Source organism: Mesoplodon mirus, assembly GCF_964341445.2.
Source record: "Mesoplodon mirus genome assembly, chromosome: 9".
In the NCBI taxonomy this organism is placed as follows: domain Eukaryota; kingdom Metazoa; phylum Chordata; class Mammalia; order Artiodactyla; family Ziphiidae; genus Mesoplodon; species Mesoplodon mirus.
Window position 1 is genome coordinate 110,568,514 of NC_138985.1, and position 25,635 is coordinate 110,594,148.

Below are 25,635 nucleotides of genomic sequence, written 5' to 3' on the forward strand. Positions count from 1 at the left end.
AGCCTGCACTCTCTGAATTCCCTCTACAGTCAACTCACTGCTCTTTTTCCCCGTCACTAATCTCCAATCCAGCTGCATTCATTCTCTAACCTGATTTTGGCTTCTATACCAACAGAGACCAGGGAGGTTGCAGATTCCTCAGACACAGAACGCTGAAAGGCTGGGACTGGCTGCCTGCTGCTGTCCACTTCTGCTTCAGCATCCTCTTCTGCTGATTGTTCTTTGATTTCTGCTTAATAGTAAACAAGAGAATACAAAAAGTCATTCTGCATTATACCAGTCTTTAGTGAATTTATCTATAAAGCATACATCGTAAAGGAAAAATAATGAAGCAACAAATGACAATACTTAACTAACATAGGAAAAGCTTATATATATAATTAATGGTACTGTTTATATTTATTCTCTATTATAAAATGATAATCAAAATAATGTAAAACAGGGCATACTTTTCCAAATTACAATTGACGCAAATCTTAATAATAACTGTTAAGAACCTTATTTTCAGGATTATAGCAGTTCCTCTACACAACAAATGTGACTCATGAAAAAGCTTCTTGGTAATTTATAAATCAAAATGATCATTAATTTAAAACAAGCATTACGGCCTCTATCAGCCATTCTAAAAGCTAAATGACTGAAAAGAACACACCTTGACTCCAGTGCCTTTTTCAATTATCCTCAAGACTCCAACCCCGAACACCTCACACGTACTTTCTTAGGAGGCAACCTAACTGTTGAGAGGGTTTCCAAACACCATTACCCCTAATGTCATTCCTCTCTTTAAATAAAAAGACATACCCACCACCCTGTCCCTCACACTGTATTGTTAGACATTAACAGGCATGACCCCTGCACTAGCGCTCTTGATGCAATCCCACGCTCCTGGCTCCATCTTTCCTTCCAAGCTGGAAATTTACACATACTCTTCTGCACCACTACCCCCAAACCAACCAACCAACCAACCAACCAACGAGGAAAGCTTAGAGTCGTCTAAGTTCCTCCTGTCTTTTCTTCCTTTCACCACCAAATTTCATGCAATGGGACTCTGGAGTGGCTGCCCTCCACCTCAGACCCTTCCTACACGGCATCCATCCTCCAACCACAGCACTGTTCTCTCCACCTCCACTGGTGGCAAAAGAACTAATAAGTAATCCCGGGCTACTCACAAGCCTTCAAACACTCCAGAAAATTCATCTGGCACCAAGGAGTACTCACTCCCTCTTTAGTGAAAAGCTTTTCACCTCTTAAACACAGGGAGATATCATGGATTAATATGGGCTTTGGAGTCATGAGGACAAGTTCCACCAACTACAAACTACGCAACTTTATGTAGAAGTCATTTCTCTCAGCTTCAATTTACTCCTCATAAAATTAGAAAACTACCTATACTTCATGAGGTTAACAAAGATTAATTAAACGGTCTAATCTCTGTTTCTTCAGCTGATTTGAGACCTCTAAATGTGAGTACAGCTCTCTACATGTCCTTTACGTGTTCATCTTTTGTGTGTGTGTGTGTTTTTTTTGTTTGTTTGTTTGTTTTATTGCAGTATGTGGGCCTCTCACTGTTGTGGCCTCTCCCGTTGCGGAGCACAGGCTCCGGACGCGCAGGCTCAGCGGCCATGGCTCACGGGCCCAGCCGCTCCGCGGCATATGGGATCTTCCCGGACCGGGGCACGAACCCGCATCCCCTGCATCGGCAGGCGGACTCTCAACAACTGCGCCACCAGGGAAGCCCTGTGTGTGTTTTTTAAAATAAATTTATTTATTTATTTATTTTTGGCTGTGTTGGGTCTTCGTTGCCGCGCGCAGGCTTTCTCTAGTTGAGGTAAGAGGGGGCTACTCTTCGTTGTGGTGCGGGGGCTTCTCACCACGGTGGCTTCTCTTGTTGTGGAGCATGGGCTCTAGGCACACGGGCTTCAGTAGTTGTGGCTCCCGGGCTTAGCTGCTCTGTGACATGTGGGATCTTCCTGGACCAGGGCTCGAGCCAGTGTCCCCTGCATTGGCAGGCAGATTTTTAACCACTGTGCCACCAGGGAAGCCCAACTTACTGATTTTTTTTAAATTTATTTATTTTTGGTTGTGCTGGGTCTTAGTTGCGGCAGGCAGGTTCCTTAGTTGCAGCATGTGAAGTCTTAGTTGCGGCATGCGTGTGGGATCTAGTTCCCTGACCAGGGATCAAACCCGCATCCCCTGCATTGGGAGGCGGATTCTTAACCACGGCACCACCAGGGAAGTCCCTGACTTACTGACTTTTAAGTCAACATCCCTAACCCTACCTCCTGTCCTGAGCTCCAGACCATACTTCAACTGCATACGAGGCACATCTAGCAGCTTGAACACTCACTTTCACATCAAATCTGATTTCTTATCTCTCAGATCAGCATGACTTCCCTGTCAAAGTCTTCTAGATTCAAAATGAATTTTAGAGAACTATTCTGACAAATGAATAATTTTGAGAACTATTAATTTTTTAGTTAGAAGTAATTATAAACAATTGTAAATCCTGTCAAGTCATAAAATTAATGATGCAATGAGGTATCAAACATATGGTTTTGGTTTTCCTATTTAAAATGCTTCTTTTGTGCTTGCTTCGGCAGCACATATACTAAAATTGGAACGATACAGAGAAGAATAGCATGGCCCCTGCGCAAGGATGACACGCAAATTCGTGAAGCGTTCCATATTTTTGATGCAAGAGGGAAGAGATATGGGGATATATGTATATGTATAGCTGACTCACTGTTATAAAGCAGAAACTAACAAACCACTGTAAAGCAATTATACTCCAATAAAGATGTTAAAATAAAATAAAATATTTCTTTTTAAAACTGAAGTAGAAAAGTTGACCATAAATTAAGTGCTTGTGGGGTCTATTAATCATGGTGTCTGTCCTGCCTACCCCTAGCCACAAAACTGGTATAGAATCAAATCTACAAATATAAAATACATTTGTAACAAACAAGGATTATAAAAAGATCTGCAAACTTTACTATATAAAAATATTCAATTTCTATATGACAAAGGACCCCATGAACAAAATTTAAAAGTACATCACAGACTGAAAGAAAATACATGTGATCTGTATCCCCCAAAAGGTATTCAAATCCAGAATATGTAAAGAACTCCAAAGATGAATAAGGCACATAACCCTGTAGAAAAATGGACAATGGACAAAAATCCACGCTCTCTTATTTTTTTTTAAGATTTTTTTTTTGATGTGGACCATTTTTTAAAGTCTTTATTGAATTTGTCACGATACTACTTCTGTTTTATGTTTTGGTCTTTTGGCCATGAGGCATGTGGGCAGGTGGTTAGCTCCCCAACCAGGGATCAAACCCATACCCCCTGCACTGGAAGGTGAAGTCTTAACCACTGGACTGCCAGGGAAGTCCTTCTCTTTCTTTTGTGTTGTTCAAGTCTTAGTAGGGTACATAACTACTCAGCAACAGACTTTATTTCCCAGTTTTGCAGCTAAGCATGGCAAGTTCTCAGCAACAGAATATGACCAGAAGTAACCATGCAATTTCTACATGACCTTAAAGGAAGGGGTTTGTTCTAGACTAAGTTATGTTCCCTCTTTCCTATGGACTGGACCATGGGTGTGTCAGCAGCCCAGCTGCAATGCTGCAGATGAGAATAACACTCTGAGGAGGGCATAGAAACAAGATGGAAGGAACCTGGGTCCATAAATAACCACAGGAAGCAAAGACACGCCATCAGCCTGGACCTCTCACTCTCAGAAATATTACATGAAAGAAAAATGAATGTTTTATTTAAACCACTGCTGTATTTGGACATCTCTGTTACATCAGTTTAACCCACACTCTAACACAGAAACTGGCATCAGGTGTGGAGCACTGCCGTAACAAAAACTTAAAATAGGTGGGCTGGTGAGCAGGTGAGAGAACAGTGGTAGTAGTGTTTAGAAATCAACTGACACCGTTTATGCTATATCAAAATATATGGTAGTGCTGTGACCTGCAGGAACTTGAAAAGCAGACCAGCTGCCTCCAGAGCTCTAGGGAAAGCATCTGGAGAGGGCCAGAAATTATTCTACGTCGCCTGCCCTCTAGCACTTTTACAACCAAAGACAGAAAGGAATACGGTACTGCTTGAGAGATTCTCTCTGTCTATAATATTCAAAGTACTATAAAATGACCATATATAAAAACACCTTTAAAGAAGCATTTCATTTCTACCCAGAGGTGTCCAGAGCATATGTGGGGTATGCCCTTTTTGTACCATTTCTACTACTAGGTAACAAGAAAAGGTAAGAGTCAAGAGAAGAAATGAGAACTGTAAGAGAGGAATAAGAAGAGGGCCTCAGGGCTCCCCTGGTGGCGCAGTGGTTGAGAGTCCGCCTGCCGATGCAGGGGACGCGGGTTCGTGCCCCGGTCCGGGAAGATCCCATATGCCGCGGAGCGGCTGGGCCCGTGAGCCATGGCCGCTGAGCCTGCGCGTCTGGAGCCTATGCTCCGCAACGGGAGGGGCCACAACAGTGAGAGGCCCGTGTACCGCAAAAAAAAAAAAAAAAAAAAGAAGAGGGCCTCAGAAGCTTACAATGAACCAGGTGGACGAGGGTCATGTCACTACATCCCTGGGAACACGTTGCTCCTAAGAACCAGCGCCATTTAGCCTGCATCCCCCCCTCCCCCAAAATCAGGGTCCCTCCAATAGGTATGGCCTGTCCGTTCTCTCTTAATATGTTGCTAACCACCACTATGGCCTCTAGTCAGAATTTTTCTTCTAGCAAATTGAGGCACAATCTCAGGTATTCTGTTGTTTTTCTCCCCCTGAAAAATAAAATACATAACACTTTAAACACTTTTTGGGTTTTCTTTATTGTTTACAACTAAGGGGAAATAAGTAAGAGGACAATCTGTCTGCCTGTCTCTCTCTCAAATTAGACCTAGAAAGAAATGGTAAGGTTAAATATGAGTGTTATTGGTAGGTTGGTAGGTCTTCAGGTACACAACTTTTGTAATTTCAGAGGGGAACAAAACAGATTCAGACAAAGGGATTTTTTTTTTTTTTTTAAAGAAATGGGACCAGGAACAGGCCTGATCCACAAGGAGGACAGTAGTAAAGCAGGCTTTAAAAGAGTTCTCTTTTCTTAAAAAAAAAAAAAAGAGGAATATTCTCCTCTAGTTATTTTTCCTACTGGCTCTGCCCATGATTCTAACCTGGATCTGCCAAAGATCCAATAAGGATTGGTGGGTTTTGGTCTTATTTTTGGTTTGGATTTTGTTGTTTTAATCATTTGTTTTTTAAGGAATACAGAAAAGTCCTATAACTGCTTCCTAGGGAACAGTTCCAGCCACAAAATAGAAATAGAAAAAGGTATCCCTAAATATGTGAAACTACACGTAATAATACAACCTATATTTTTTGGCTGTCACTCTTCATTTAGTAGAAAAGTTAGGTCTCACTATCTGTCAAAGTCAAGGCAGGACAATTAAACTAGTGTTTACGTCCCTCTCTTCTCTTAGCCCAAGTCTTCAAAAGACTGTCAGAGTTTGGCAGCAGGATGTGAAACAGACTACTCTGGCTGAAATGAAACCCAAATATCCAACAAAAGATGTCATCCAGAGATGCTCTGGATGAAATGACTGTGAACCCAGAGACAACTGAGGGAACAGTTCTGATGCAAGTACTTGGCTACCTGCAGTTAACTAACAGAAATGCCTCAAACACCATCCTGTACTTGTGCCTAATGCAAGAAAGCTGGACTTTCAACCTGTGCCACTTTGCAGTTTTTGCCTTTCATGGGATTCTATTTGTCCAATTGCCTACAGTCCAGAAATGTGCAAATAAGAACAAACACATACTTTAAAAAAAAAAATCATGTAAAGAATTTAAGTGTTGAGAATTCCCTGGCGGTCCAGTGGTTAGGACTCCGAGCTTTCACTGCTGAGGACCCAGGTTCAATCCCTGGTCAGGGAACTAAGATCCCACAAGACGTGAAGCACAGCCAAAAATAAAAAAAATTAAAATTAAATTAAAAATTTAAGGGTTATATTTTTCTTTGATACAAAATCTCCAGTGTATCTTTCTCCTTACTTTGAACCTGACCTAAGATACTGACAAAACCAGTTGGTCACAAAATGCTCTAAAACCAGAAAGATGGAGTCCTCTCCAACCCTGGGGATGATCAGAGTGGGGTGGTTTTATTCGAAGCACCTACTTGTGTGTGAACTCAAACCACCAGGTATCACATGTGGGTGGTAACTACACTAAAGAACCTAAGAGAACTTGGTAGCGTGTGCACTCTAGGCAAACCTTTGTAGGTACATAGGTAAATGGGACACAACTGTAAATCAGCTCTAACCATGCCCTTACACAATGCCATTCCACCTCCCATGACTCTTACTCTTAGTTAGGATTAATCCTAAATAGTTGGTTCTATGACACAAAAAAGTTTAAAATTAATAGCAAAGGCTGTTTTGCTGCTTTAGTTAAAATTCAAAGGCTTGGAGTCAAATGGTCCAGAATTTGCATCATATCTCAGTCATTTGCTAGCAATGTGACATTCACAACTTGCTTAATTAACCTCATCTCAATTTCAGTTTGCTAATCACTTAAAAGATAGCTAATGCCAGCTACTATAAAACCGTCTCTAAGGATCAAAAAAGATAATACATTGGGCACTTAGCCTAATGCCCTAAATATACAGTAAGTGTAGGTATGTAGCTGCTACTATGATTACCTACATTCACATACTATAACTATGTATTTACTTTCCACCTAGTTGGATATCACCCACCAGATCGTACATTATTAAACTGTATTGTGGGAAGTGACAGGAATAAAGAGAACATTTATTTAGCACCTCCTGGCTCTTTGCCAGGGATTCAATAAATCATTGTTTTAGAATGATTTTTTTACCAAACAAAATTTTGGGTAACTACTATGTACCATACATTCTAGTCCAATGGTAGTACGAAAATAGAGTCTATTTTATTGTGTTTATCAGGGTGCATATGATAAAGCATCTCTTTAATGGGATAAAAAAAAGTCAGGATCCCTATGCTTAATGAATCTATTCAGGAAATAGAAAATGATGGCAATGGGACACAAACACTGTCATGATGGAGGTACAAGGTACCATGGGAGTTAAGGGAAGAGGTGGAAAATATAACTTAGAAAGGCTTCAGAAAAGTATCAGAAGCCCAGCTGAAACTAAAAGGATAAGTGTAAGTGCGCCTAATAGTTCTCTCACTTAATTCTTCTCTTTTAAAAAAGAGTAATATCTGAAACTAACACAACATTGTAAAGCAATTATATTCCAAATGGATAAAGAATATGTGGCACATATATACAATGGAATATTACTCAGCCATAAAAAGAAACGAATTGAGTTATTTGTAGTGAGGTGGATGGACCTAGAGTCTGTCATACAGAGTGAAGTAAGTCAGAAAGAGAAAAACAAATACCGTATGCTAACACATATATATGGAATTAAAAACAAATTGGTTCTCAAGAACCTAGGGGAAGGACAGGAATAAAGACGCAGACGTAGAGAATGGACTTGAGGACACAGGGAGGGGGAAGGGTAAGCTGGGATGAAGTGAGAGAGTGGCATGGATATATATATACACTACTAAATGTAAAACAGATAGCTAGTGGGAAGCAGCCGCATAGCACAGGGAGATCAACTCGGTGATCTGTGACCACCTAGAGGGGTGGGATAGGGAGGGTGGGAGGGAGACGCAAGAGGGAGGGGATATGGCGATATATCTATATGTATAGCTGATTCACTTTGTTATACAGCAGAAACTAACACAACATTGTAAAGCAATTATACTCCAATAAAGATGTTTAAAAAAAAGTTTAAAAAACCAATAAGTTGTAAAGATCAACAAAAGAAAAAAAAAAAAAGGAATATCTGGACTTCCCTGGTGGTGCAGTGGTTAAGAATCTGCCTGCCAATGCAGGGGGACAAGGGTTCAATCCCTGGTCGGGGAAGAGCCCACATGCCGCGGAGCAACTAAGCCCAAGTGCCACAACTACTAAGCCTGTGCTCTAGAGACCATGGGCCACAACTACTGAGCCCGCATGCCACAACTATGAAAGCCTGCAAGCCTAGAGCCCGTGCTCCGCAACAAGAGAAGCCACCGCAATGAGAAGGCCGTGCACCACAACGAAGACTAGCCCCGCTCACTGCAACTAGAGAAAGCCCGCATGCAGCAACAAAGACCCAACACAGCCATAGATAGATAAATAGATAGATAAATTTATTTTTTAAAAAAGATAAGGAAACTAAGTCTGAACGTTAAACAAGCTTGAGGTCACATAGCTAACAGGAAGCAAAGCTGGGATACACAATCAGATTTGTGTAACTCCGAAGCCCAAGGGTGCTCTTTCCACTACTACACACTGCCTGGCACGATATATGATCTGATCATAGCTCATAAGTTTTATGAATAAATTCATGTTAAACAGAAATGTTAGTATTTTACTAGGACCATGTTACTGAGGAATCATTTGTTGAATATGAAGAATGAGATGAAAGTTGAAAATACAAAGTTTTTCTCTTTACTTCTTAAGCACTACTGAATAAAATTATAAAGTAGTAAGAACATTTACTTTACAGCAAAGTTCACGGAAATAAAATATTTTGATCTTGGTCAATATGAAATTTTCCCCCCAAAGGTTAAATAATTCTTTGAAAGAGCTGTATGTATCCTACAAATATATTCAGCAAACTCACCAACATGACAGCGTAACAGACTATAAGATGTCAAAAATATTCTAGAGTCCAATTATGGCCTCCTTACCAATACACAGTGCATTCCTTCAATGCACCCTATCTTTTTACTCAACATCGCTAGTTATTAGAGAAATGCAAATCAAGACTACAATGAGGTTACCACCTCACGGCAGTCAGAATGGCCATCATCAAAAAGTCTACAAATAACAAATGCTGAAGAGGGTGTGGAGAAAAGGGAACCCTCCTACACTGTTGGTAGGAATGTAAGTTGGTGCAGTCACTATGGAAAGTAGTATGGAGGTTCTTCAAAAAAACTTGAGTTACCATATGATCTAGCAATCCCACTCCTGGGCATATATCCAGAAAAACTATAATTTGAAAAGACATGCACCCCTATGTTCACAGCAGCTCCACTGACAACAGCCAAGACAGGGAAACAAACTAAATAATGAATGGATAAAGAAGGTGTGGTATATACATACAATGGAATATTTCTCGGCCATAGAAAAGAATGAAATAATATCATTTACAGCTACATAGATATACCTAGAGATTATCATATTAAGCAAAGTAAGTCAGAAGAGAAAGACAATTAACGTATGATATCACTGATATGTGGAATCTAAAATATGACACAAATGAACTTATCTATGAAACTGAAACAGATTCACAGACATAGAGAACAGACTTATGGTTCAGCGGGGGGGACAGATTGGGAGTTTGGGATTAGCAGATGCAAACTATTATACATAGGATGGATAAACAACAAGGTTCTATTGTATAGCACAGGGAACTATATTCAATATCCTGTAATAAACCACAAAGGAAAAGAATATGAAAAAGCTATATATATATCTGAATCACTTTGCTGTACACCAGAAACTAACACAACACTATAAATCAACTATACTTCAATTTAAAAAAGAAAAAAAACTATAAAAGCAAAGCATCCTATCCTTTAATTTTTAGACTGTATTTAATCAGGGGTTCTAGCATGCTGGAGGGAGAAATTACATCTTTATTTTTACTGACCTCTGAGATTTAGAATTCTAAAAAAACCCAATTTCATCATGAATATACGCACAAGCAGAGTTGTACAGCCATACTCATGTCTCTGTCACCAATAGAAAGCAGATAATTTATCACATTCAATGCTTGCAGATATCCATAAAATATCACTTACCCTCATCACTACTTCAAAATTACCATAATTATAAATTAGATTTTATGATTTAAGAGTAAATAAAGAATACATTATGAAATTACAAATTTGGCTTTTTTCTACTTTGGTAATATTTCAATATAACTATTTATCTTTGCAATTTTATTTTATTAGTTTTAAAACATTATTTGGAAAAGAGTCTGCCATAGGGGTCAGTGACAAAAAAGTGTACCACTAGACAGCACCCCACTAGACTACATACTCTATGAAAGCAGCTACTTTATCTGTTTTACAAACCAGAGCCTATCACAAAACCTGGATGATGTTCAGTAATTGTCTAATTAATTGATTAATTAAACATTGTGTAATACAAAGCAAGCAGATAAATCTTATTATACACAAACACATAAATTAGAAAAAGCACAGAAAAATATAAATTTTTAAATGCGCTAATATTTGGTAATTACATTACTCAACACGAACATCCATTTTTCTACTAGTTATCCAAACCATATGCATGCTTCTATGATTTAGTCAACTACTAAGTAGAATAAAAATTATTTTTCTCTCTCCTAACTTCCTTTACCTCCCCAGAATTGGCAATACTTTCCTTGCTTCCTTTATAGTACTAAGACTACAAAAGAAAGCATATCTAAGAAATTGTGTAATCATGTCCTTTCCTTCTTTTGAACAGTGGTGCTAAAAAAAAGTCTGCATCCCAACAGTTACGTTTTCCAGTGGTGTGTGGCTCACTGAATCTAATGTATCCACTACATCCAAAATGTGCTGTAAAGCTAAAGAATTAGCACATGATAAATAGCAAATATTTTACTTATTCTATATTCATTAAACTACTTGACACTCATTAATATCAACATAGTCACCACTTTCAGAGGGCATGTAAAGACTTTAAAATGTAAGCAACTATAAATAAATACACAAAAATGTCAAACAGTGGTTCCCTAGAAGCTATCACTTTTACAGCTAACTTATTCTCTTTATACTTACCCATAGTTTCATAGATTTTCACAAATATACATTACTATTATACTTTTAATATGATTTTTTAATGTACGCACAAAAGAATTAAGAAAAAGACTCCAATACTTATCAAGACCTCAAAACCACAGTGACATTAATTAGGATACTAATTGTCAAAATTCAACTGCTCTCTGGATATTTTATTTAGTTAAAAATATTTCCTGGGCTTCCCTGGTGGTGCAGTGGTTGACAGCCTGCCTGCCGATGCAGGGGACATGGGTTTGTGCCCCAGTCCGGGAAGATCCCACATGCCGCAGAGAGGCTGGGCCCATAAGCCATGGCCGCTGAGCCTGCGCGTCCGGAGCCTGTGCTCCGCCACAGGAGAGGCCACAACAGTGAGAGGCCCGCGTACAGCAAAAAAAAAAAAAAAAAAAAAAAATTTTCCTTTAGTTTTTCTATATGACTTTTTAAAAATGTGTTTTTAATGGATACTCATTTTTCACAACTAATATAAGAAACTAAATAAACCCAACAAATTACAATATACACCTTCACCATATAATAACGGATATTTATAGCAATCTTAATCTTCTTCTGAGCCTTATCTTTATTTAGGCCTAAAAATCCAATGCAAATAATATGAGGATATTTAAAGAAACATCTTCATGGCTAACATTTAGTAAGTGCTTACTACGTCCTAGGCAATGTTGTAGGTGGTTAAACGCATTAACTCATTTAAACTTCACAACAACCTTATGAAGACGGCTGCCGGGCCTAGGACTTTACACAAGCTCATAAGTTAGTCTGTCACTGTTTCATGGATGCTGGCAGAAGACACAAGACTCCTGGATCAAAGACAAAAGGACTGTATTACTCACTGCACAGCAAGCAGCAGAAGCATGAGGATATTGCTGTCAGTTCCCTTCTGGCCCCCAAGTGTCACAGGGGCAAAACCATGGGCCCAAATGGACTCCTGCACTCTCAGTGAACTGTATTACAAGGAACGAAGAGTGTGGGAAACCACTGCTTTCATAGGAAGCATTAAACAACCCTGCTCTTTGTCCCACAGGGAGACACGACCTCATTCTTCAAGGTTGCTCACTGCAAACACAACCCTGAGAAAAGGCCCAGGAAAGGAGTGGTCAAGGCCTTCCACTGCTGGCATCCACAACAAGGTGTGTCAGGTGCAAGGGACCCATGGAGGGGGATCCCCAAAACACCGATACTACCATCACCTCCATGTTACAGATGAGTAGGCAAGGCAGGAGGTCAAGGAACTTTGCTCAAACACACAATAAGCAGCGGAGTTTGGACTCAAACACAGGCAGTGCAGCTCCAGAACCTGAACTACCACCAATCACCACTACGTTGAGTGTGAGTTGGGGCAAAGAAACTGGAGGAATCAAAGTAATTGCAGAACTGAGAACAAGAGGGTCACATGAAGCAACAATAGTCCTGAAGGCAACGTTGGCAATGCGGTGGACGCACTGGAGAAAACAGAAGAGTCCAGGACAGTGAAAATGATGAGAGAAGATTAGTCAAGGAAAAAGAAGAACACATACAACAAATATGCATAATCACTACAACTTAACAAAGAAGACAGACTGAATGGGAAAAAATATTCAAAGATACTATGGAGAAAACCATTCTTGAAATGAAGGATGGATTCTACAGATCAAAGCAGCTCAATCAAAGCAGAAGAAAAAATAAGCTGCCCCAGCCCTTAACAAAGGAAGCAGGTAAAATGTTAAGAAGCAAGTGGAAGACCTCCAAACAGAATCTATAACCATGACCTACACGGTGCCCCCTTGGCACCCATTTCATGCCTCTCTGCCACTGGAGCCATCATGCTGCTCCTATTCCTAACGCTAGGTGTGAACTCTGACTATTGTACTTGGATACCAGAGATTGGTTTACTTTTGAAACAGACTGGGTCAGCAATAGACATATGATAAAAACTGGTCCTAGAATTCTGTTAAGCTGATACAGAGTCATTCTCCCTCTCCAGGGATATGGAGAAGAAATCATGTAGTATCCAAGTTTGCAGGCAACCATCTGCCATCAAGGGGAGCCAGCCACAGGATGAAGCTGACTAAAAAAAGGGCAGAGAGATGCAATGAACCAGGAATTTTGTGACAATAGTGAGCCTGACTTAAGCCAACTCAAACCCATCTGATCTCTGAACATGACAGTACATGACCCAAAGATTTCATTCTTTCTTCGAATTTGAGTTATTTTACTTTTTTTTTAATTTTTAATTTTTTTATTTTTGGCTGTGTTGGGTCTTGGTTGCTGTGCGCAGGCCTTCTCTAGTTGCAGTGAGTGGGGGCTACACTTTGTTGTGGTGTGCGGGCTTCTCACTGCAGTGGCTTCCTTTGTTGCACAGCAGGGGCTCTAGGCATGCAGGCTTCAGTAGTTATGGCTTGCAGGCTCAGTAGGTGTGGCTTACGGGCTCTAGAGCGCAGGCTCAGTAGTTGCAGCGCACGGGTTTAGTTGCTCCGCGGCATGTGGGATCTTCCCAGACAAGGGCTTGAACCTGTGTCCCCTGCACTGGCAGGCGGATTCTTAACCACTGTGCCACCAGGGAAGCCCCGAGTTATTTTACTTTTAATAACAATATCCTGGCTGGTAGACTCTAATAAATGGATATCAACTTTCATACACTACCCAAGGAAACAAAACAGACTATACATTCTATTCAAATGTCGCCCAAAATTTACATAAACTAGCACATATTAGAATGCAGAGAAAAGAATCCTGCAGCCTGTGGAAGAAGAACCACGTTCACAGAAAGACAGACAAGATGAAAAGGCAGAGGGCTATGTACCAGATGAAGGAACAAGATAAAACCCCAGAAAAACAACTAAATGAAGTGGAGATAGGCAACCCTCCAGAAAAAGAATTCAGAAGAATGACAGTGAAGATGATCCAGGACCTTGGAAAAAGAATGGAGGCAAAGATCAAGAAGATGCAAGAAATGTTTAACAAAGACCTAGAAGAATTAAAGAACAAACAGAGATGAACAATACAATAACTGAAATGAAAACTACACTAGAAGGAATCAAGAGCAGAATAACGGAGGCAGAAGAACGGATAAGTGACCTGGAAGACAGAATTGTGGAATATGCTGCTGCGGAACAGAAGAAAGAAAAAAGAATGAAAAGAATTGAAGACAGCCTAAGAGACCTCTGGGACAACATTAAACGCAACAACATTCGCATTATATGGGTCCCAGAAGGAGAAGAGAGAGAGAAAGGACCCGAGAAAATATTTGAAGAGATTATAGTCAAAAAATTCCCTAACATGGGAAAGGAAATAGCCACCCGAGTCCAGGAAGCGCAGAGAGTCCCATACAGGATAAACCCAAGGAGAAACATACCAAGACACATAGTAATCAAATTGGCAAAAATTAAAGAAAAAGAAAAATTACTGAAAGCAGCAAGGGAAAAACAACAAATAATACACAAGGGAACTCCCATAAGGTTAACAGCTGATTTCTCAGCAGAAACTCTACAAGCCAGAAGGGAGTGGCATGACATTTAAAGTGATGAAAGGGAAGAACCTACAACCAAGATTACTCTACCTGGCAAGGATCTCATTCAGATTTGATGGAGAAATCAAAAGCTTTACAGACAAGCAAAAGAATTCAGCACCACCAAACCAGCTCTACAACAAATGCTAAAGGAACTTTTCTAAGTGGGAAACACAAGAGAAGAAAAGGACCTACAAAAACAAACCCAAAACAATTAAGAAAATGGTCATAGAAACATACATATCAATAATTACCGTAAATGTGAATGGATTAAATGCTCCAAACAAAAGACACAGGCTTGCTGAATGGATACAAGAACAAGACCCATATATATGCTGTCTACAAGCAACCCACTTCAGACCTAGGGACACATACAGACTGAAAGTGAGGGGATGGAAAAAGATATTCCATGCAAATGGAAATGAAAAGAAAGCTGGAGTAGCAATACTCATATCAGATAAAATAGACTTTAAAATACAGAAGGTTACAAGAGACAAAAAAGGATACTACATAATGATCAAGGGATCAATCCAAGAAGGATATAACAATTATAAATATATATGATCCCAACATAGGAGCACCTCAATACATAAGGCAACTGCTAACGGCTATAAAAAATGGCAATCAACAGTAACACAATAATAGTGGGGGACTTTAACACCTCACTTACACCAATGGACAGATCATCCAAACAGAAAATTACTAAGGAAACAGAAGCTTTAAACGACACAATAGACCAGATAGATTTAATTGATATTTACAGGACATTCCATCCAAAAACAGATTACACTTTCTTCTCAAGTGCGCACAGAACATTCTCCAGGAGAGACCACATCTTGGGTCACAAATCAAGCCTCAGTAAATTTAAGAAAATTGAAATCATATCAAGCATCTTTTCTGACCACAACACTATGAGATTAGAAATCAATTACAGGGGAAAAAACATAAAAAACACAAACACATGTAGGCTAAACAATACGTTTAATAAATAACCAAGAGATCACTGAAGAAATTGAAGAGGAAATTGAAAAATACCTAGAGACAAATGACAATGAAAACATGACGATCCAAAACCTATGGGGGGCTTCCCTGGTGGTGCAGTGCTTGAGAGTCCGCCTGCTGATGCAGGGGACGCGGGTTCGTGCCCCGGTCCGGGAAGATCCCACATGTGGCGGGGCGGCTGGGCCCGTGAGCCATGGCCGCTGAGCCTGCGCATCCGGAGCCTATGCTCCGCAACGGGAGAGGCCACAACAGTGAGAGGCCCGCGTACTGCAAAAAAAAAAAAAAACAAAAAAACAAAAAAAACAAAACCTATGGGATGCAGCAAAAGAAGTTCTAAGAGGGAGGTTTATAGCTATACAAGCCTACGTCAAGAAACAAGAAAAATCTCAAGTAAACAATCTAACCTTACACCTAAAGGAACTAGAGAAAGAAGAACAAACAAAACCCAAAGTTAGCAGAAGGAAAGAAATCATAAAGATCAGAGCAGAAATAAATGAAACAAAAACAAAGAAAACAATAGCAAAGATCAATAAAACTAAAAGCCAGGGCCTCCCTGGTGGCGCAGTGGTTGAGAGTCTGCCTGCCGATGCAGGGGATACGGGTTCGTGCCCCGGTCTGGGAGGATCCCATATGCCGCGGAGCGGCTGGGCCCGTGAGCCATGGCCGCTGAGCCTGTGCGTCCGGAGCCTGTGCTCCGCAACGGGAGAGGCCACAACAGTGAGAGGCCCGCGTACAGCAAAAAAAACCCAAAAAACTAAAAGCTGGTTCTTTGAGAAGATAAACAAAATTGATAAACCATTAGCCAGACACATCAAGAAAAAGAGGGAGAGGATTCAAGTCAATAAAATTAGAAATGAAAAAGGAGAAGTTACAACAGACACCGCAGAAATACAAAGCATCCTAAGAGACTACTACAAGCAACTCTATGCCAATAAAATGGACAACCTGGAAGAAATGGACAAATTCTTAGGAAGGTACAACCTTCCAAGACTGAACCAGGAAGAAATCGAAAATATGAACAGACCAATCACAAGTAATGAAATTGAAACTGTGATTAAAAATCTTCCAACAAACAAAAGCCCAGGACCAGATGGCTTCACAGGTGAATTCTATCAAACATTTAGAGAAGAGCTAATACCCATCCTTCTCAAACTCTTCCAAAAAATTGCAGAGGAAGGAACACTCCCGAACTCATTCTATGAGGTCACCATCACCCTGATACCAAAACCAGACAAAGATACTCTAAAAAAAGAAAATTACAGACCAATATCACTGATGAATATAGATTCAAAAATCCTGAATAAAATACTAGGAAACAGAATCCAACAACACATTAAAAGGATCATACACCACGATCAAGTGGGATTTATCCCAGGGATGCAAGGATTCTTCAATATATGCAAATCAATCACCATATTAACAAATTGAAGAATAAAAACCATATGATCATCTCAATAGATGCAGAAAAAGCATTTGACAAAATTCAACACCCATTTATGATAAAAACTCTCCAGAAAGGGGGCATAGAGGGAATCTACCTCAACATAATAAAGGCCATATACAACAAATCCACAGCAAACATCATTCTCAATGGTGAAAAACTGAAAGCATTTCATCTAAGATCATGAACAAGACGAGGATGTCCACTCTCACCACTATTATTCAACATAGTTTTGGAAGTCCTAGCCACGGCAATCAGAGAAGAAAAAGAAATAAAAGGAATACAATTTGGAAAAGAAGAAGTAAAACTGTCACTATTTGCAGATGACATGATACTATACATAGAGAATCCTAAAGATGCCACCAGAAAACTACTAGAGCTAATCAATGAATTTGGTAAAGTTGCAGGATACAAAATTAATGCACAGAAATCTCTTGCATTCCTATACACTAATGATGAAAAATCTGAAAGAGAAATTAAGGAAACACTCCCATTTACCATTGCAACTAAAAGAATAAAACACCTAGGAATAAACCTACCAAGGGAGACAAAAGATCTATATGCAGAAAAACTATAAGACACTGATGAAGTTAATTAAAGATGACACCAACAGATGGAGAGATATACTGTGTTCTTGGATTGGAAGAATCAATATTGTGAAAATGACTATACTACCGAAAGCAATCTACAGATTCAGTGCAATCCCTATCAAATTACCAATGGCATTTTTTACAGAACTAGAACAAAAAAATCTTAAAATTTGTGTGGAGACATGAAAGACCCTGAATAGCCAAAGCAGTCTTGAGGGGAAAAAACGGAGCTGGAGGAATCAGACTCCCTGACTTCAGACTATACTACAAAGCTACAGTAATCAAGAGAGTATGGTACTGGCACAAAAACAGTGATATAGATCAATGGAACAGGATAGAAAGCCCAGAGATAAACCGATGCACCTATGGTCAACACAAAGGAGGCAAGTATATACAATGGAGAAAAGACAGTCTCTTCAATAAGTGGTGCTGGGAAAACTGGACAGCTACATGTAAAGGAATGAAATTAGAACACTCCCTAACACCATACACAAAAATAAACTCAAAATGGATTAGAGACCTAAATGTAAGACCAGACACTATAAAACTCTTAGAGGAAAACACAGGAAGAACACTCTTTGATACAAATCACAGCAAGATCTTTTTTGATCCACCTCCTAGAGTAATGGAAATAAAAACAAAAATAAACAAATGGGACCTAATGAAACTTAAAAGCTTTTGCAAAGCAAAGGAAACTACAAACAAGATGAAAAGACAACTCTCAGAATGGGAGAAAATATTTGCAAATGAATCAACAGACAAAGGATTAATCTCCAAAATATATAAACAGCTCATGCAGCTCAATAGTAAAAAAACAAATAACCCAATCCAAAAATGGGCAGAAGACCTAAATAGAAATTTCTCCAAAGAAGACATACAGATGGCCAAGAAGCACATGAAAAGCTGCTCAGCATCACAAATTATTAGAGAAATGCAAATCAAAACTACAATGAGGTATCACCTCACACCAGTTAGAATGGGCATCATCAGAAAATCTACAAACTACAAATGCTGGAGAGGGTGTGGAGAAAAGGGAACCCTCTTGCACTGTTGGTGAGAATGTAAATTGATACAGCCACTATGGAGAACAGTATGGAGGGTCCTTAAAAAACTAATAGAACTACCATATAACCCAGCAATCCCACTACTGGGCATATACCCAGAGAAAACCATAATTCAAAAAGACACATGCACCCCAATGTTCTTTGCAGCGGTATTTACAATAGCCAGGTCATGGAAGCAACCTAAATGCCCATCAACAGAAAAATGGATAAAGAAGATGTGGTACATATATACAATGGAACATTACTCAGCCATAAAAAGGAACGAAATTGGGTCATTTGTAGAGACATGGATGGATCTAGAGACCATCATACAGAGTGAAGTAAGTCAGAAAGAGAAAAACAAGTATCGTATGTTAATGCATATATGTCGAACCTAGAAAAATGGTACAGATGAACCCGTCTGCAGGGAGGAAAATGAGACACAGATGTAGAGAACAAACCTATGGACACCAAGTGGGGAAAGCGGGGGGGGGGGGAGGGGTGAATTGGAGATTGGGATTGACATGTATACACTAATATGTATAAAATGGATAACTAGTAAGAACCTGCTGTATAAAAAAATAAAATAAAATTCAAAAAAAAAGAATGCAGAGAAAACTTCAGAGAACATCTACTTCTCTAACAGCAGAGTAGGTAATTTGAAACAACCCTCCCACTGAAGACAAGAAAACTGAGTAAAATATTTTTGAAAGTAAAAATGTCTTAAAAGCATCAAAAAACTAACAAGGTAGTAAAGAATTACTAAAGGAAGGTGAGCCTGGTATTCAGGGCTGCATTTCCCATGGGGGTGTCGGCTGCTCAGGAAAAGGCAACCAAGAGCACGCACTGTGACTTTCAACAGACTCATCGATAGTCCTAGAGGTCTACAACCATCCAGGAAAGGGGAACTCAAGATGGCAGGAACCCCAAAGTTGTGGACATCAACAGGAAAAGTGAACCAGAAATCAATCTCTGCAAAGAGTGCTGCACAGCTTTGAGTTACATGCTTGGAACAGAAAATGGAGACATGAAACTGAACTGAGGTGTTCCTAAAATACTAGTGCCCCTAGGTACCAGTAAAAAAAAAAAAAAAAAAAAAAATCAAAGAAAAACCATCTTTTAGGGGAAAAAAATCATCAATCTATTTCTACAAATAAACTGTCAACTATATTGTCCAGCACACAAGCATAGATAATCAGTTACATGAGGAGACAAGATGACATGAGCAAGAATGAGCAGAAACAACTGAAATGAAACTCCAGATATTGCAATAATCAAACAAAAATTTTAAACCAACTGTACTTATCATGTTAAAGGTAATAAAATCCGAGCATTAGAATTTTCAGGAGGGAACTAAAAACTACAAAAAGTTGCAAACTTGAAAAAGAATAATAAAGAACTTTCAAAACATAATAAATGGACTCAATTGTTATGTTTAACAAGAGACTACATGGTTAAAAGGGGATAAGAAAACTGTAAGATCTATCTAGAATGATCTATTTAGAACAAAGGACAGAGGAACAAAAGTACTAAAAAAATTTAAAAGAGAGGGTAAATGGTAACAAACACAGTGAAACAGTCTAATGAACATTTAGTTAGAAGAAACAAAGAATGGTACAAAAGCAATGGCTGAATATATAATAGCTGAGAATCTTCCAAGACCGATGAATACATCAAGAAACCTCAAATTCCAAAATGTAGAAAGTATACAAAACCAACAAAATATAATAAAATTAGAAATGAATAACAAAAATCAAGGAGAAAATCCACACAAACAATTGGAAACTTTTTAAACTCTCTTAAACAGCTCAGAAGTCAAAGAGGAGACCAAAACTACAATTAAAAACCATTTAGAAAATAAGGATAATAAAAATAATATCGAAACCTAATGTTTTCTAGGGAAAACACTAGAAATCATGTTAAAACAAAATCCAGCCTTAAACACCTTTTTTTTGGTTTAAGTAATTAATAAAAACTAATTAAACACTTACTCCATAAGTTGGAAATGACATACACAAAAGTTTCTACAACTGATATGATACAAATAAGTTTAAGCAAACATACAAATATTGATATAAATCATATTTTTATATATTAGTTATGTACAACTAGAAGCCAGGGGTTTTTTTGTTTGTTTTTTTAATGTATCATTTATAATAGCTCCCCTGCTTTTAGTGAGCTTTTAGTGAGAAGTTTTGCCTCCAGATCTGTTAAACTCATTCAGAAATAAAGAATGATTAAATATCATGTCTAGACTTTCAGGTAAAACACATTATCAGTTAAAAATGTCTCCACATCGGGCTTCCCTGGTGGCGCAGTGGTTGGGAGTCCGCCTGCCGATGCAGGGGACACTGGTTCGTGCCCGGGTCCGGGAGGATCAGCTGGGCCTGTGAGCCATGGCCGCTGAGCCTGCGCGTCCGGAGCCTGTGCCCCACAATTGGAGAGGCCAGGGCAGTGAGAGGCCCGCATACCACAAAAAAAAAAGGTCTCCACATAGAATTAAGGTAGACACTTCGGGCTACACAAAAACTCTAGAGAAATAGGCTTAGCGAAGTCTAATGAGCAAGGCAGAACTTCTGAAAAGGGAGTTGGGGGTGGGTATTCACAAAGCGAAGAGTTAAGGTAATTCTTTAAAAATGACCTGGATAATTGAGAGACTGGTCTATACAGAGTGAAAGCCAAGACATAAGCATGCACTCAGTTTGATTATGTTCTTCCTTTGTGAGAAATGAGGTACCCTGGGCAAGACTAAAGTCTAGTATGAACTAAGAGTGCTGGATAAAACTGTTAACGATACAGTTTGAAGGTGTCATTTAACCTTGTGTTAATTAAAATATGGAAGGAGGGATTCAAGCAAATGCTCACCTGACTCTAGACTCTTAAGAATGGAACTGATGTACCAGGGACAATCTGGGGAAAGTTCCCTCCGGTGGGACTTTGAAAAGTCTATAGCCTAGAAAAACTAACAAACTAAGTCAAAATTCTAATGAAAAATGTAAAGTTGGCCAGAGAGAAGAACAGTAGTTACCAGGGGGTGGGAAAAATGAGGAGCTGTTGGTCAAAGGGTACAAACTTGCAGTTTTATAGAATGAATATGTCTGGAGATCTAATGTACCAGCATGATGACTATAGTTAATAATACTGTAATACTTGAATAATGAAAATTTGTTCAGATAAAAAAAAAGCAGGAGAAGCTTTCAGACACAGCAGACTTAATAACAAGTAAAGTTATCAGGGATAAAGAGAAATACTACATAATAATAAAAGGGTCAATTCTCCAACAACACATAAAAATCCTTAACACATACATATGCACCTAACAACAGAGTGTCAAAATACATGAGGCAAAAACTGACAGAACTACAAGGATGAATACATAAATCCACTATTATATATGGGGACGTTAATAGCCACCTATCAAAAATAGATCCAGCAGACAGAAAATCTGTAACGACACAGTTGAACTCAACACCACCATCAATCAACTGGATATAATGGACATCTTTAGACTACTTCATCCAACAAAAGCAGAATACACATTCTTCTCCAGATCAGATGGAATATTTACCAACAGATCAAATAAATTTGTTTCTGTGCCTTGAGACAAATTTAAAATAATAAAAATCATACAATGTTTGCTCTCAGACCACAATGGGAATAAGGGAAATTCATAGCATTGAATGCATATATAAGAAACAAAGGGGGCTTCCCTGGTGGCGCAGTGGTTAAGAATACGCCTGCCAATGCAGGGGACATGGGTTCGATCCCTGGTCTGGGAAGACCCCACATGCCACTGAGCAACTAAGCCTGTGTGCCACAACTACTGGGCCTGTGCTCTAGAGCCTGTGAGCCAAAACTACTGAGCCTGCGCACCGCAACTACTGAAGCCCACGTGCCTAGAGCCCATGCTCCACAACAAGAGAAGCCACTGCAATGAGAAGCCCACGCACCACAATGAAGAGTAGCTCCCACTCACCGCAACTAGAGAAAGCCTGCGCACAGCAACGAAGACCCAACGCAGCCAAAAATAAATAAATAAATAAATATTTTTTTAAAAAAAAGAAGAATCTAAACTCAATAAACTAAGCTTCCACTTTAAGAAACCAGAAGAAGAACAGCAAATTAAATCCAAAGTAAGCAGAAAGTGATTTAAGAAATGCTAAAAATTAGAGCAGAAATTAATGAAACTGAAAACAGGAAACCAATAGAGAAGAATCAATGACACCAAAAGCTGCTCCTTTAAAAAGATCAGTAAAATTGATAAGCCTCTAGCCAGGTTAACTAAGAAAAAGAGAGAGAGGACACACAAAAATTACTAACATCAGAAATTAAAGAGGGGCCATCACTATAGGTCCCATTGACATTAAAAGGATAATAAAGGAATACTACAAACAACTCTATGCCCACAAATCTGAAAACCTAGATGAAATGGGCCAACTCCTTGAAAGACACAATTTGCCAAAACTCACCACTAGAAGAAACAATCTGAACAGGGCTGTATCTATTAAAGAAACTTAATTAATAATTAATAAGCTTCCAAAACAGAAAGCACCAGGCCCAAATGGGTTCACTGGTAAATTCCACCAAACACTTAAGGAGGATATTACACCAATTCTCTACAATCTCTTCTGAAAGACAGCAGCAGACAGAATACTTCCCAACTCATTCTATGAGGCCAGTACCACTGTAATACCAAAAATAGACAAGGACATTGCAACGAAAAAAAACCCAAAACACCTACAGATCAGTATCTCTCGTGAACATAGCAAAAAATTCTCAACAAAATATTAGTAAACTGAATCTGAAAATGTATATAAAGAATTATACACCACAACCAAGTGGGATTTAACCCAGGTATGCAAGGCTGGTTCAACATTAGAGAATCAATTAATGTAATTCATCATACCAATATGCTAAAAAAGAAAAATCATATTAATAATGCAGAAAAATCACCTAACAAAAATCAAACACCCATTCATGATTTTAAACAACATCAACAGCAACAACTTTCAGTAAACTAAGTATAGAGGGGAACTTGCTCAACTTAATAAAGAATTGCTAACAAAAAACCTACAGCCAGGGGCTTCCCTGGTGGCGCAGTGGTTAAGAATCCGCCTGCCAACGCAGGGGACATGGGTTTGAGCCCTGGCCCGGGAAGATCCCACATGCCGCCAAGCAACTAAGCCTGTGAGCCACAACTACTGAGCCTGCACTCTAGAGCTCGCATGCCACAACTACTGAGCCCGCGTGCCATACCTACTGAAGCCCGTGTGCCTAGAGCCCGTGCTCCACAACAAGAGAATCCACTGCAATGAGAAGTCCGCGCACCGCAATGAAGAGTAGCCCCCACTGGCCTCAACCAGAGAAAGCCCGCGCACAGCAACAAAGACCCAACGCAGCCAAAAATAAAAATAAAAATAAATAAATTTTAAAAAAAAACCTACAGCCAACATCATATTTAATGGTGAGAGACTAAAAGCTTTCCCACTAAGATGAGGAACAAGGTGAGGATATCCCCCTCTCACAACTCCTTTTGAACATCATCTGGAAGTTCCAGCTACTGCAATAAGACCAGAAAAAGAAATGAAAGGTATGCTGATTTAGAAGAAACAAAAAACTTCAAAGTCAAAGACATCATGACTGTCTACATAGAAAATCTGAAAGAATCAACAAAAAAACTCCTTGTCTATATAGCAAGGTCTCAGGATGTAAGGTTAATATACAAAAGTAAATCACTTTCCTATACACCAGCAATGAACAAGTGAAATTAAAAAAAAATCATATTAGCACTTCCTCCAAAAAATACTTAGGTATAAATCTAACAAAATATGTACAAGATTTACATGACAAAAACTACAAAACTGATGAAAAAATCAAAGAACTAAACAGAGTTATTCTGCATTCATGAACTGGAAGAGTCAATAGTACCAAGATGTCAGTTCTGCCCAATCTGATCTATAGTCAATGCAATCCTAATCAAAATCTATCAAGTTATTTCGTGGATATCAAAAAACTGATTCTAAAATGTATATGGGGACTTGCCTGGTGGCACAGTGGTTAGGAATCTGCCTGACAATGCAGGGGACACGGGTTCGAGCCCTGGTCTGGGAAGATCCCACATGCCGCGGAGCAACTAAGCCCATGTGCCACAACTACTGAGCCTGCGCTCTAGAGCCCACGAGACACAACTACTGAGCCCTCGCGCCACAACTACTGAAGCCAGCGTGCCTAGAGCCCATGCTCCACAACAAGCAAAGCCACCACAATGAGAAGCCCTCACACTGCAACAAAGAGTCGCCTCCGGTTGCCACAACTAGAGAAAGCGCACACAGCAACAAAGACCCAACACAGCCAAAAATAAATAAGTTAATTAATTGATTTTAAAATAATAACAAAAAATATATATATTTAAAATGTATATGGAGAAGCAAAAGACCCAGAAGAGACACCATGATACTGAAGGAGAAGAGCAAAGTTGGAGAACTGATACTATCTGGTCTCGAGATTACTTCTACAGTAATCAAAAATAAGGAAAGAATACAGAGCCCAGAAATGACCCACATAAATACAGTTAACTGATCTTTGAGAGAGGAGCAAAGGCAATACAATGGAGAAGAGACAGCCATGTCAACAGGTGGTGCGGGAGGAAATGGACATCCAAGCACACACACAAAAAGAATCTAGACACAAACCTTACACCCTTCACAAAAATTAACTCAAAATGGATCACAGAATGTGAAATGTAAAACTATAAAACTCCTAGAAGATAACATAGGAGAAAATCTAGATGACCTTGGGTTTGGCAATGACTTTTTAGATACAACACCAAAAGCATGATACATGAGAGAAATAATTGATACACTAGATAGACTTCATTAAAATTTAAAATTTCTGCTCTGCAGAAAACATTGCCAAGAGATACATAAAGACAAGCCACAGACTAGAAGAAAATATTTGCAAAAGACGTATCTGGTAAAGGACTCTTATCCAGATTATATGAAGAACTCTTATAACTCAAAAATAAGAAAATGAACAACCTGATTAAAAAATGAGTCAAAGAATTTAACAGAGTAGTGGAAGAAGATATACAGATGGAAAATAAGCATATTAAAAGATATCCCTGGGCTTCCCTGGTGGCACAGTGGTTAAGAGTCCGCCTGCCGATGCAGGG

General features: G+C 39.1%; 1 protein-coding gene across 15 annotated transcripts in view; it reads right to left on the bottom strand.

The window, feature by feature from the left end:
* KMT2C (lysine methyltransferase 2C) overlaps positions 1–25,635 on the bottom strand; it is a 292,172-nt gene that overhangs the window by 175,172 nt on the left and 91,365 nt on the right. For 12 of the 15 annotated variants that reach the window (XR_014294958.1, XM_082632086.1, XM_082632095.1 and 9 more), the window contains exon 3: positions 91–232. Coding sequence is in view for 14 of the 15 variants with exons in the window: in XM_082632086.1 (XP_082488212.1) it covers positions 91–232 (142 nt within the window). In the remaining variant the exon portion in view is untranslated. The remainder of the gene's footprint in view (positions 1–90; positions 233–25,635) is intronic. The other 3 variants (XM_082632089.1, XM_082632088.1, XM_082632090.1) reach the window with 1 other exon arrangement.